Source organism: Maniola hyperantus, chromosome 2 (genome assembly GCF_902806685.2).
Source record: "Maniola hyperantus chromosome 2, iAphHyp1.2, whole genome shotgun sequence".
Lineage (NCBI taxonomy): Eukaryota > Metazoa > Arthropoda > Insecta > Lepidoptera > Nymphalidae > Maniola > Maniola hyperantus.
In genome coordinates this window covers 5477664-5491506 of record NC_048537.1, presented here as the reverse complement: position 1 = coordinate 5491506, position 13843 = coordinate 5477664, and the positions used below count along the sequence as shown (strand labels likewise).

Below are 13843 nucleotides of genomic sequence, written 5' to 3'. Positions count from 1 at the left end.
TTTAGCGCTTACCTACCTAAGTAGGTACCTACTTCATTAGATTAATTAAAGGAAAATAATTAAATAACAAGTGTATGTAATGTAAAATTATTATGTTTATTTCGCAAATAGGTATAAATAAATCCTATTATAATCTTACAATTTAGCATGCGTAAAAATTTAAGTATAAAATTTGTTTAAGAGTGCATGACTAGACAACTGATAACAAAATGTAATATCAAAACTCCTTATAATATATATTTTTCTTCATGTAAATGTTTTACTTATATCACAATTTCAACTTAGTTATTCTAACTTATACATAACATGCTTATATTTAGGCATACTGTTTGACTAAAAAATCGGTCAAGTGCGAGTCGGATACGCACCCGAAGGGTACTATCGTGAAAGAAGTAACACTTTTTTAATTTTCATGGCGGCCAAGTTGTTATAGTGGCAATAAAAATACACATTGTGATTTTAGCTCTTCACCTATTGGTTCACGAGATACAGCCCTCTGACAGACAGGCGGACGGACGGAAAGCAGGGGCTTAATAATAACGCCGACTCGAACTTGACAGGTTTTTCTTTATCCTTTTCATTTATGTAATCAATTTACGTGCAGAAAATTTGTGTTCATTATTATAGTTTATTTTTAAGGTTTTTATGGTTCATGCTGCAGCCATTATTAGCTATTTTTTTCTTGGTACACGATAATAAGTAAATTAATATGATCTACTTTTTGTACAAGCCAAAAATGCTATTTTAGGGTTTGGTATTGGCAACAATGACTATAGTGTCATTAGTATAGAGAAATTTCAAAAATTCACAGCAAAAATTAATAACCATAAATAACCTCTGTGATCCAACCATGTGTAACAGGAAAGTGTTTTTTGTTTTAATAGAATAATTAGGATAAAATATAGTTCCAAGACTTTCATTGAACAATTTTCTTTGTAGGCTAGTTCACTCTGCATTATGCCTCACCCTACCGCACTGTGATGTGCAAGTTGCAACTACCTCAGGAATCTTTCAATCAAACTGTATGCTTATATGTACTTATACAACGTTAGTCTTAGTATACGTAAAATCGAAACGTATCGAATATTTTTACATAAAGAATAAATATACAAAATTTCAAAAATACTGAAAACTAACGAAGTTATAAGCGTTTTGTATTGAGTCGATGTCCCGCAAAAACATGGTCACCCCAAGCAAGCGTCCGTCTGAGCGAACTGGGACGGCTGGCGTCGATCGTGCGCGCTCTCGCTCGCGGTCATTCAACTAGGTGTTCAAACTTGCAGGATTTTAAAGTATTTTTTGGTCAAAATATATCCCGTTGTAAAAATGATTGCAATCGATTCTGTTACTGATTCTGATTGCGTATACTAAAATTGTATAACTTTCTGCTTATTTATTGGAATGGAAGAACTGAATATTGCATTATTCTATAATATTACTTGGTTATAAATTTTAATATTTAACTAAGTATTCTAAAGACATTATACTTAGTAAAACAAGTATGAATACTTAAAAATGCATAACAAAGTTTGTAAAATGTTTCCAAAATATTTTGGTAAAAAATCTAATTTTTATCTAAAAAAATATATTTTTTTTACATCTGTGTTTTGTTATATACCCTGGTACCATTTTATATAAGTAGTAATATAATGTTTGATTTATATATTACTAGCTGATGCCCGCGACTTCACCCGCGTGGATTTAGGTCTCAAAAAATCCTATAGCCTATGTCACTCTCCAGGTCTTTGACTATACCCATGCAAAAAATCACGTCGATCCGTTGCTCCGTTGATTGAAGGACAAACCAACAAACGATAGTGATGCCACATTATAGCTTTGTGAACATTCGGATTTAGGGCCTGCGCACACACCACAGCCACAGGTGACCGGCTAGAACTAAGTTTTCATTAGAACCGCCATAGATGTACGGTGACGAAACACTGTACTGGCGTACTGCGTATGGTGGACGTACACGCAACACTGCAAGGTAGCTGTAGCAAGTGGCCCACTTGCCCCGAGACTTATACTCAAAAACAATTCATAGCGCTTTCTCGTATTTGCCCTAATATTAAATTTAAAAAACCTCATATACATATACTTAACAACATTCTAAAAATTAGATATAAAAATATTATTAGTTATGACTAATTGTGTCTATTGTTCACTTTTGAGTACCTATTCAAAATTACTACTGAACACTAAAAGTATCATGGAAAATATGATATCCAATCGGCAGTGCGTCCAATATATTGAATTTGTATAAAATGGCGATTGGTAGAACCAAGTAACATTTAACAGTAACAGAAGTGATCCAAGTAACATTTTTCTCAAAATAAAGATTTTGACATGAAGGCCCAAAAAAACTATTCTTCTATGCCACACTCCAATTCCAAGGGCTTTTCAGTATCATTTTCCTTGAGAAATAGCCAACTTATTATTTTAAAATTAGTGAAATTAAGCACATTGTCCAACAATTAGGATGCTTCCCTATTGCTTATTTTTTCAAATAGTTAAAAAAGTGACTTGGATCACCATGTTTCTATCATCGCCATAATTATATTGTACATATCAAAGACAAATCAAAATCTACAAAATAATCAATTTTTCTGTTAACAATAAAAATATTTTTTACAACAATAATGGAAACAATGATAAAGCTATTGTATAGAACCTATTTCCATTTTTTCCTTATCTACCATCGAGTTTCAGTACCATTACCCTTTGATTTTATTGTACATTGCTGCCAACTCTTTAACAATCTGCCTCTCGCCATCCTCCCAGAGAACATTTGCTAACTTGCCCAGCGTACCATCAATGTCATTACGTACCCAATCCAGTAGCAGTTTATAGCGAGCCTAAAACAATATAAGAGAAAATTAAGGCCTAAGTGCACTCACGTCACTAAGGTCACGCACTCATACGATCAGAGTCAGTGAAAATAAGGATATAAAAAACTACTGATATACTAATTATATTGATACTGATATTGCTTATGCAGTAATCCGATTTCTGATCCAAATCTAATCAGTGGACATCTTTGACATATCTACATCAAATGTCTGATTTGAATCCGAGGCACATCAGAGATATTCTCACGGATGACGGCGAGAACTCAGACGCCGGAAGTCGGAGCTAGTGCGTAAGCTGCCATACAAATAGAATAGTTCTATGACTACTTCGGAACGTATTTTCGTTCTAACTCTGCCACATTGACTGCAGTGTGCACTTCAGAGGAAGTCCCGCTCGTTCGTGAAGTCTCTTGCATGTTCACATGGTGAAGTCATCAAGACATTTCAGGTCGATTGCGAAAGTTGTTATCATATAGCTACAATCACAATTGTTGCAGAATTATTTATAGTTATCTTGCTGCAACAATGCATTTCAACCAATCTGATTCTGAGGTGCAGAGGAAGTTCAGAGTCAACTGTCAGCCAGTCAGAGATGATATCTTTATCACGTATTGTAGTTGCCGCAATAGGGTGCACTGCTGATCAGTCATAGAAAAGCTGTATCAAGCATAAACAATTTTGAACATTGTGATGGGCTGAATTTATGGTAGTTTGAAATATCTTGGTAGGTAGTTGTCTTCATTATGTGTATGACAGGAGCCTTCTCAGTTATGCGCTCACCCCCCCCCCCCCTTAAAAAATTTGAATCAAATATTAAAATGTCTATTTACAAATAATATAATGGCGTTCTTACCTCAGCTACTCCATTTTTGGCCATGTCGATTTCTGCAGTTTCAATTTGGCCTTGCTTATAACCTAATCGGCGGAAAAAACTGTGCCAGTTCTTGCCCAAATGCTTTGATACATAATCTATGTAATCGTGTTCTGGCTGAAAGCGAGATAAAGAACCTATAAGTAATACTACATTAAAAAAATCCTGATACCCACAACTAAATTCGCATGGATTTAGATTTTTCAAAATCCCATAGAACCTTTTTGATTTTGGGATGAAAAGTGGCCTATGTTACTCTCCAGGCCCTAAACTGTACTCTTGCAAAAAACACGGCGATGCATTGTTCCGTTGTGACGTGATTATATCATACCGAAATTAAACAAACACACTTTCGCATTTATAATATGGGTAGCGATAGACTAATGGAAAGGTTAAATTCATTCATTTGTTGCAAAATTAAGAAGTATCTAGTCCTGCATGCATGAAATTTGCATAATATTCTCATAGGTGTCTGAAGTCTACCAATCTGCACTTGGCCAGAGTAGTTGACTGTGGTCTATATTTTTCTCATTTTGGGAGGAGACCTTTGCTTAGTAGTGGGTTGATTGGTTAATACTGATGATGAAGGCCTAATTTATTTCATACACAGCTAAGGGAAGGGTGCCCAGGATCATCAATACATTTGCACCTGAATGAGGCATATACACCACACAGTCTAGCAAGAGTTTCTTCATAAAATATGTACGTTGTCGACCTGAACCCGAATTTGTTGTCTGAAAAAGCTATTATAAAAACACTAACTCACCTTATTCTTAGCTTCCAATAAGAGTTGGATGAGGTTAGTTTTCTCTACAGGTTCCTCATCATCAAAGGTGGGTGTAGATGTGTTTGGCTGGCCATGGTGGCCGTAAACAGGGCCCATATAGTAAAAAATTTCATTCCCGCAACGGACATCTTTGGAGTTCACAATGTTGATCACATTGCCAGTGGCTGGTAATAATAAATGGTTAATCACTAAATAGTGTGAAATGAAGTCATAATTAGTGTTTTTGACGTGTTTACTTAAAATTTCTGAGAGTATACCAGTGGCATTTTCACCATCCTTTAAAATTGAGACATACAATGATCGCAAAACAAGTACATAGTCCAATCTGAAGTTGCAACATAGTGGTTTGCACAGCTCATTAAGACAGACATTAAGGATTAAATACAAAAGCCTAACTGAGGTCTGTTTTTGTAAATGTGCCGCATGTTCAGATTGGATTACCTATATGTTTTGTGCTCACTATGACACATTTATGTTTTTTAGTCTATATAAAATAGGTAAGCTGGTTGTATACATGGGTGTGAAAGCCAGGGAAAATCAGCTAGAGCTAGTAAGTGTGTAAACTAGATTTTTAGGTAAACGAAAAAATAGGAGTTTCTACTACTATCGAGTATTATAGTATACTATGTATCTTTATAGGAGGTCACACAAACACAAATCTATATTAGTCACAATCAGATAACAATATCACCATAGCATATTTATGGCCATACTTATATAGTTTGACTTTCTTCATAGTTTTGAAATCATCATTCAGTGCAATATAAAATGTAATGTAGAAAAAAAAAGTGCTAATTGGACTTGCACATGAAAGGTTCAGTACCTACGATCATACAAGAAATAATACTTTAATTTATTTAAATTTTTATTTTTGTTATAGCAGCCATAGAAATACATATTCTGTGATTTCAACTCTCCAGCTATTATAGTTCACGAGATACAGCCCGCTGACAAACAGATGGATGGATAGACGGACAGCGGAGGTTTAGTAATTGGTTTAGTTGGGACCCTTCGGGTACGGAACACCAAAAAGACTTATATCATACTAAAAGATATTAAAACACTCCAGATAGGCAAAACATACACTTATGTGAGTGATATGTGTGTATGTGTGGTGTGGCAGTCTACATTAGATACTGACGCTTGTTTCTTAAGACACTTTGACACCTATAAACATGCTTCAAAATTTCAGCACATTTCCAGTCCACAGAATTTGTTGAGCATATCAAACTTAGAGGTTTTATACTTTTCCAAAGGCCAATGTTGCATACAAATAGGGAAGTGATGCATTGGTTTCTGGTATAACCTTGGATTGTAAGATTACCTTGAGTGTTGACAACGCTGCTTGCGTTACTGCTCCGTCGATCATCTTCTGGCATATCAGGGCTTTCTCTGTTTGGCATGGAGAAGGATTTTTTGTACTTCGGTTTCTTCTTGCTTTTCTTGGAATCATCTTGTTCAACAAATACTTCTTCCTGGTTGTCCGCGAAATTAACATTTTCATTCTGAGTCTCTGCCTGTGAGTTATCTTCAGGAATTGATTCATTACGCCTAGGTGGCCGAGGTACGGCATCAGATTTAAGGTTGCGGAATATTTCAAGAAACTTAGCACTAAACTTGTTGGTCATTTTCGTGCAAGCTCGGTGATATTTTGTATTGTTCAAAATTCAAATAGATTTTAAAACAAACAAGGAAACAAAGTAAAAACCCACGATGACGTAAATAAATCACGAATCAGACAAGACAAAAAATTCAGCCACTGACCTCTAAACTTATACTGATACAAGTACGCTGGACCTGCTATTGCCGACCTGTTTTCGAAGTTTACTTCAGACTATACGAGACGCATGCTTACTTAATTATCACCATTTTGGCGCTGATAGCAGCATTGAGCGTCATGCGAGCGTACTAGGCACTAATAAATATTAATACCTACTTAATAATAATTCGTTATTTAAAATTATAAGCAATACAATTTCAAACACAATGAAGACTATACTAGCGGCACGCTATGATGGCCGGTTTGACGTTTGTCCGCTCATGAAGTTCCGTATTAATTGATAACGACTTTGAAGGAAATAATTGTATTACTTTATTGACGATAGTGATGTGCAGAGATTCATAAATTTTATCGAATGTAGTTTTAGGTTTAGGACTCAAAATTTATTTATTAAATTGATTTCTTAAATGTATACAAGTGTAGAAAAATCAGTTTGCACCATTTAAGGGGTGAATGTACTTGTGAATATGAACAATTTTCACTATGTGGACAAACCTCTGAAATCGCAAAAAAATATCAATAAATTTTTAAAAATGGAATCTAATACGATCGTCACATAGGATCGCTGGCTAGCACAACTACTACCTCCGGCAAACTCGCGTCAATGCTCAATGCAAAACAAAGCAGTTTCGAATTGACGTTGCTTCGAAAAGTATAAACTGTCAGTGCAATGCGATTGTGATATAGTTTTGACCTGGCTTTGGATTTCAAATATTGATACTGCATTACTGTTGACCCTTGCTCGTTAATTTGGACTCTGTTCAAGCCCTTTGTTGTGGATTTCGTCGATATGACCGAACGTACGCAGAGAACTGTTCTAAATAGTCAGACACGTGAGTTCCTAATACGCCTTCGTAACTATTTCGATCGTGAAGCTCAAAATGGAGGGCCAATTTTACCTATAACGTCAGTGGTTGAACGCGTAGCTGATGCGCTTAATATTGGACAACGAACTGTTAGACGGATAACTAAAAAAAAATATGGCGAGACTGGCACAGAAGAAAATAAACTTCACACACCAAAAAAGAGAAAACGAGCAAAACCAGTCGTAGGCATCGATAGCTTTGATGCCGATGCTATCCGAAGACATGTTTACGGCTACTATTTACAGAAGGAGTATCCAACAAGAAAAAAGTTGGTGCATTCACTGAAGGAAGCTGGATTATTCTTCGGTGGGGAAAGTTCTTTAACGAAGATTTTGAAGACCATTGGATTTCGATACAAAAAATGTAACAAACGCAAAATATTGATGGAAAGATTTGATATAGCGATGGCAAGGTATACTTTTTTACGGCAAGTGAAAGAAATCAAAAATTGGCAAAATGTTGTGTTCTTGGATGAAACATGGCTTAATGCTAACCATACTGTAGGCCGTTCTTGGAACGATGACACAGCAGCATCTACTTCCAAAGTTCCTGTAGGAAAAGGATCGCGACTTATAATTTGTCACGCCGGAACCATCAACGGGTTTGTCGAAGGTTCTCTCATGGCTTTTGCGTCAAAAACCACTGGAGACTATCATGAAGACATGAATGGAGAAAAGTTTACTGAATGGTTTACCTCAATGTTGTGTAGCCTCCCTGAACCATCTATTATAATTATGGACAACGCCCCATACCACTCGATGCAAATTGACAAGCCACCTGCCCAATCCCAAAAGAAAGCTGATATCGTCGCATGGCTTCGTAAAAATGGCGTAGATGCAAACATGAATATGTTAAAAGCGGAATTAGTACGTCTTTTAAAAGAAAACAAACCAACCAAGATCCGATACGTCATTGACGAAATAGCATTAGAACATGGGCACAGAGTTATACGGTTACCGCCTTACCATTGTGAGTATAATGCGATTGAGTTGGTGTGGGCTCAAATTAAGGGATATGCTGCAAGACACAATACAGAACCCCCATTTACCACAAAAAAAATGCTAAAATTATTAGAAGAAGCTTGTGAACATGTGACTAAAGGAGACTGGGAAAAGGTTGTGAATAGAACTGTTAAATTAATAAGGGAAGATTATGAAAGAGATGTGAAAATAGATAATATTATAGAAAACGAACATATAATTATTAATGTATGTGATGATAGCAGTGACGACAGTGAAAATAGTAGTATGGACGAATCTGATTAATTATGGCCTTTTGTGGCACCTTTTTCGGTATCTTTTGTATTCATATGTTTCTTGTGTGCATATAAAGTATGTATATTCATTTTCGTTCAAATATTCAGTTCGTTCAAATAAATTAAATAAACATATACATTTTTGTTTTATTAAACCTATTTAATCAGGTACAAAAACAAAACTTAATTGTTTTTTGTTCGAGAATAAATTGACATTCCACATCACTATTGTAATGTGTCAAACCGGCCATCATAGCGTGCCGCTAGTGTAAAGAAAAGATTAATGTATCAGTAGCTTAAAAATGTCGGTATCTTACTTGATAACTAACTAGATTGCAATTTTCACGTGCACAATAATAATGAACATCACAATAGATATCAGTAATGGGCGTACCTACTACCTGCTATAGCGCGTTAGTGATGAAACATTTGTCAACACGAAGACCATATTTTGACACAAAGTGTTAAAAATTCCCATTAAGCTCGATGGGGTGCGCCTAGAATCTCCAGCAAAAATGACGTCATTTTGTATAATACACCTTATCTAGCCAGTGTTTCCATATGTAAATCGAGAATTACCGTGTTCAAGGGTTAAAATTACGGTGTTTCTAGATTAAATTACGGTGGATTAGCTAAAAGAATACCGTGTAAATTACCGTGTCATTTTTAAAAGAAAAAACGTCACGAATTTGCTTTTTAATCAATTATTAATATTATTCTGAATCTGACTCTCCTAGAATAGCAATATCTTTTTCATATACGGATTTATTCATATTAATATTTTGTTAAATCTCATTAGTTTTACATTTCACTCCTTCTTAATTGCTTGAATAAGGACGAAAATAGATTGCTGAGATTCGATGCTTAAACCGAGAGCAAGAGAAATGTTGCCATTACGAAATATGCTAACGTGACTGAGATTCGTACTCGTATTACGCAGTATACTATGAATTTTTAACGTGATTTTTGTATTACGGTGACACGGTCAAGGTAATGGCTATATTACCTTGACGGTAGATTAGGGCTGAATTACGGTGCATATATGGTAATTACCGTGTACATGGAAACACTGTATCTAGCGTACTTATAAATGTCAATATCTGTGACATCTGAGAGATGGAATCTTGAGTTGGAATCCATTGTCTTGTCAACTGACAGTTGACAAGTAAGTAGTGACAGCTTTGGTAACGTTTTGAAACGACAACGATCTTTAAATGTACGGATCTACCTATAGATTTTATAATATTTACCTAAAGATTTTATTAAAAATCTTTGAGATTGGTAAAAAAAATCAAAATAAAGTGCGAGTTAGATTCGCGCACCGAGGGTTCCGTACTCGAGTATTTTTTTCAACAGTTTGCACGATAAATCAAAAACTATTATGCATAAAAATAAATAAAAATCTGTTTTAGAATGTACAATAAAGCCCTTTCATATGAATTATGATACCCCACTTGGTATCTAAGTTATCTTACTTTGAAAATTGAAACATTTTTTTTGTCATGTAACTAAGTAGGTAGGTAACTAGTTACCTACCAGAAATTCCCGGTTTTCGGATTTTTTCCTTTACTTGTGCTGTAAGACCTACCTACCTGCCAAATAATATGATTCTAGGTCAACGGGAAGTACCCTATAGGTTTTCTTGACAGGTGGACAGACAGACAGACACCATAGTAATCCTATAAGGGTTCCTTTTTTTTCTTCAGAGGTACGGAACCCTAATAAAATGGCGAAGCTGAGAGTTTGTCTGTTTGTTAGGTAGCTAATAGTTCGCACAGAGTTGAATTTTATTACATAATATGACATTTTATTTACAAAATCATAGCCTCCAAAAAACTTGGAGTGTTCAACAGAGCAAAGCGGTACTTCGCGCCCGAGCACAGGTTTCTTCTTTATAAAACGTAAGTCCGCCCGATGGAGTATGCTCTCACCTTTGGCCCTGAGCACCCCAGTACCAACTTTTTTCATTTGATCTCATCCAAACGGGCTGTTCGATTTGTGGACGATTCCAAACTAATTGGCACGTTGGAAAGTCTGGAGCACCGCAGAGACGTAAGCTCTCTTTGCGTGTTCTATCGCCTTTATAATAATCGGAAGTGCTCTGAAGAGCTGTTTGACTTCATTCCACCCTACTTTTTCTACAACCACACCGCACGCCACCGTAAGCAATTTCATCCTCACCACTGGGTGCTGGTGCACATCGACTGCTCGTTGTGCCAGATCCTCTTTTCCACGCACATGCAAACTGTGGAATCAACTTCCTTCGGCGCAGTTCCCATTAGATTTCAACATGGGGTTATTCAAGGGGCGGACCAACAAATTCCTGAAATGCTGCAAACGCATTGGCGGTCCCTCTGCTCTGTTGCTGCAAATGTTAATGGACGGCGGTAATCACTTAACATCAGGTGACGCGCCTGCTCATTTGCTCGCTATTTAGTATTTTTATTTATTAAAAAAAACAAAAACCTCTGTGCCTCTGACCATGCCTCTGACAAAACGCCGATGTCAGAATTCGACAACTGATTTGAAAACATTTTATTCTTATTTTATTAGATCTTTATACACAATAATTATTTGTATTTAACTAAATAACAATGTACAAAACAGAAAATGGACCGAAGTTTTATATGCCATCTCTATTTGATCTCCTCAAGCTGTATGGAATACAAACTATTTATGCAAAATCAAATCCCCCTTCGGGAATATGCAGTCCTAGAAAAGAAACTCTCGGCCCGTGTCCACCTGATACAGCTGGCGGGGGAGACGCGCCGAGTGCGCCTAAGTGCCCATCCAGGATTTCAGATGGACAGAAGTTAGCAAGCGATCGGGGAATAACCGGGGCCGGGGTTACAGGGTCTCGTACGGGTCGTATTTGCGAACGGGACAAAGAATCAGAGCTCCCATCAGGAGCAACCAATCCAGGGTTACTCCGACACATCCATAATGCTGCCAGATTCAGACTGCCACAGTGCTTTGAAGGTGCATGTGTGTCTGTTAAACAAAGCGCGCACAATAACTGGGTTCTTGGGCACTCTATGTCGTTTAGCTCTGTCACTCCGGGTGGTTACAAAGTTTTACTATCATACGTCGATAAAAGTAAACCAATAAGTGTACCATATTTTGTGATGGAAGCGGCGCCAGGTGGACAAATGAGCTGTGAGATTCGCGTGGGACCTACACAGGGAACCAGGGCCACAGTCGTTGCGCAGGTGGCAGATGGCGAACTGTATAGTTTTGAAAGTATCTTCGACGCCTATATCAACAATTTTACTGCGTCTGTTATTGGTGTGAACCGAGAATTTATTGCTCTACATTACTTGCAGGTGAGTTTGAAATGAGTCTAGGAGGTGCTAGGAGGAGTATGTAATAGAATTAAGGATTAATACCTACCTAGTACCTACTCATCGCTAATATTCGATGTAATAATACCTATCAGTTTGTGACCTTACCGACCATTGTCGTATCCACTTCTAGCACAAAAAGAAATTCGGTCGGGAGGACATCTTATTATTTTGAAATAGAACTCTTATCTCTCTATTCAGAATTTAGATACACTCTCATCATGATCAACCCATCGCCGGGTTTAGGCCATAGTCTGCCCCGCTGCCCCAGTGCGGATTGGCAGACTTCACACATCTTTGAGAACGTTATATAGAACTTTCAGTATACGGGTTTGATCAAGATGTTTTATATTTAATTGCATATAACGCACATAAGTTATCGAAAAGTCAGAAGTGCGTCCTAGGATCGAAACCCCGACCTCCCGAAAAGGTGGCGGATGTCTTAAATACTAAGCTATCATGGTTTCTTTGATAGATTTAGGTAGATTTAATTGCCTTTGTGTTCAGGCTATAACAGATCAGATCTCTCTCGGCGCGGAGGTAGTAGCGCGAGGAGCCGCGTCGGAGCTGAGCTCAGCGTCGGCCGCGGCGCGCTGGTCCGGCGAAGACCACTCCGTGAGCGCAACCCTCGGGAACAGGGGACTGGATCTATGTTACGCACGAGCCGTCAAGCCTTTCCTTACTATGGCTGCAATGCTTGAGGTAATATCATATTGTTAGGTCCTTTTATTAAAATCTTAAAAATAAAACGTAAAGCTATCTAATTACTGTACAAATCATGGTGCCATGAATACTGAGTAGACTGCATTTCCGCGCTGGACGGCCAGGCACAACCCTTGCCCAAAAAATGAGCCAGCCTTTCTGTTACCAGATAAATCTATTAACCGCTCGTTAAATTTATGGTCACGACGGATTAACACGCGGTATGTCTTTACGGCAGAGACATAAGGGCCGTTCGCATCTTAAAATTGTACGATAACGCACAACGCGACGACGTAATGTTCGACGTCGTCCTTGTGATGCAATGCGACGGCGTCGAAGTAGGTATTATGGAAGGGCCCTAAAGGTCTTATCGGTTCGCTACAACGTGCGAACTGCGAACATCAGCATAAAAGTTATACCTAATAATGAATACGTCTTTTAGGTGGGATTTGCGATCCGCCGAGCAGTAGCAACGATGGCATACGAGTGGCATACAGACGCATGGACAGTCCGCGGCTCCGTGGACTCGGACGGCCTGGTGGGTGCCACGCTGCAAAGGGCTCTAGGGGGCAAGAACGCACAGCTAGCTTGCGCAATATCGGCACTTTTAAATCACCCCAACGATAAGTTTCGTCTTGGATTTGGAATCACTGCTGCTATTATTTAATTTTGTGTTGTTATAGGTACTTAGTTACTTACCTACTTAGTTTTGAAAATAAGTACCTACTTAAGTATTGAGACACTAGGTAGCGTACTTGTGACATTATTGATAATGTGCTCTTATTATACTCACCTATTACCCAATACAGCAAAGAAGTCTAAAGAATTTACGCGTTTTGACATCTTGATCATGCGGCAAACGTTAAAAATCTAATAAAATTCGATTTCTAAGTTAGCCTTATAATTTATTGTCGTTTGTGTGGGTAAGTAAATCTAAAACCTAAATACGCACTAGAATATCTAATTGGTTGTAAATTCGCAAGTTAGCTTTCCAATCAAATGCATTTTTTTTGGCTTGAAGTATTAAGTAATTTAGGGCTATCTTATTTTATATAGAGATCTACTTAGTTATTTTACTTATGCTAGCTTTTTTAATTTTAGACTGATTTATTTAAATTATAATAACGTACTTACGTATTTAATTTTAGTAAGTAACGTTCCTACGCAGCTACGTGACGTACCTATCTACATCAAGCTACCTATTTAATTTTAGACGTCAAGAACTCTACATGTGATTTGTGATTATAAAAATAAATATTTTAAATTATTAAATAGGTATCGTTTTTCATTTACGCAGTCATTTTTGAATATCTTCTAACTTAATAGAACAACAATTATTGTTAAGTACACTTTAGTGCCACTTTTTCTTTGATTTTTAAATAAAATCAAAGA

The 13843-nt window shown here is 37.1% G+C and overlaps 2 protein-coding genes across 2 annotated transcripts; one reads left to right on the top strand and one right to left on the bottom strand.

Annotated features, from left to right (window-relative positions):
- Positions 1-73: 73 nt before the first annotated feature.
- On the bottom strand, positions 74-6495 carry imd (immune deficiency). Its single transcript, XM_034980097.2, has 4 exons — positions 5832-6495; positions 4487-4671; positions 3703-3837; positions 74-2855 (listed from the first exon to the last, which is right to left on the bottom strand). The coding sequence occupies exons 1-4, from the start codon at positions 6133-6135 to the stop codon at positions 2715-2717; spliced, it is 765 nt and encodes a 254-aa protein (XP_034835988.1). The 5' UTR covers positions 6136-6495; the 3' UTR covers positions 74-2714.
- A 4460-nt stretch (positions 6496-10955) lies between these two features.
- On the top strand, positions 10956-13127 carry LOC117992386 (mitochondrial import receptor subunit TOM40 homolog). Its single transcript, XM_034980072.2, has 3 exons — positions 10956-11731; positions 12257-12451; positions 12894-13127. The coding sequence occupies exons 1-3, from the start codon at positions 11003-11005 to the stop codon at positions 13116-13118; spliced, it is 1149 nt and encodes a 382-aa protein (XP_034835963.1). The 5' UTR covers positions 10956-11002; the 3' UTR covers positions 13119-13127.
- The last annotated feature ends 716 nt before the right edge of the window (positions 13128-13843 follow it).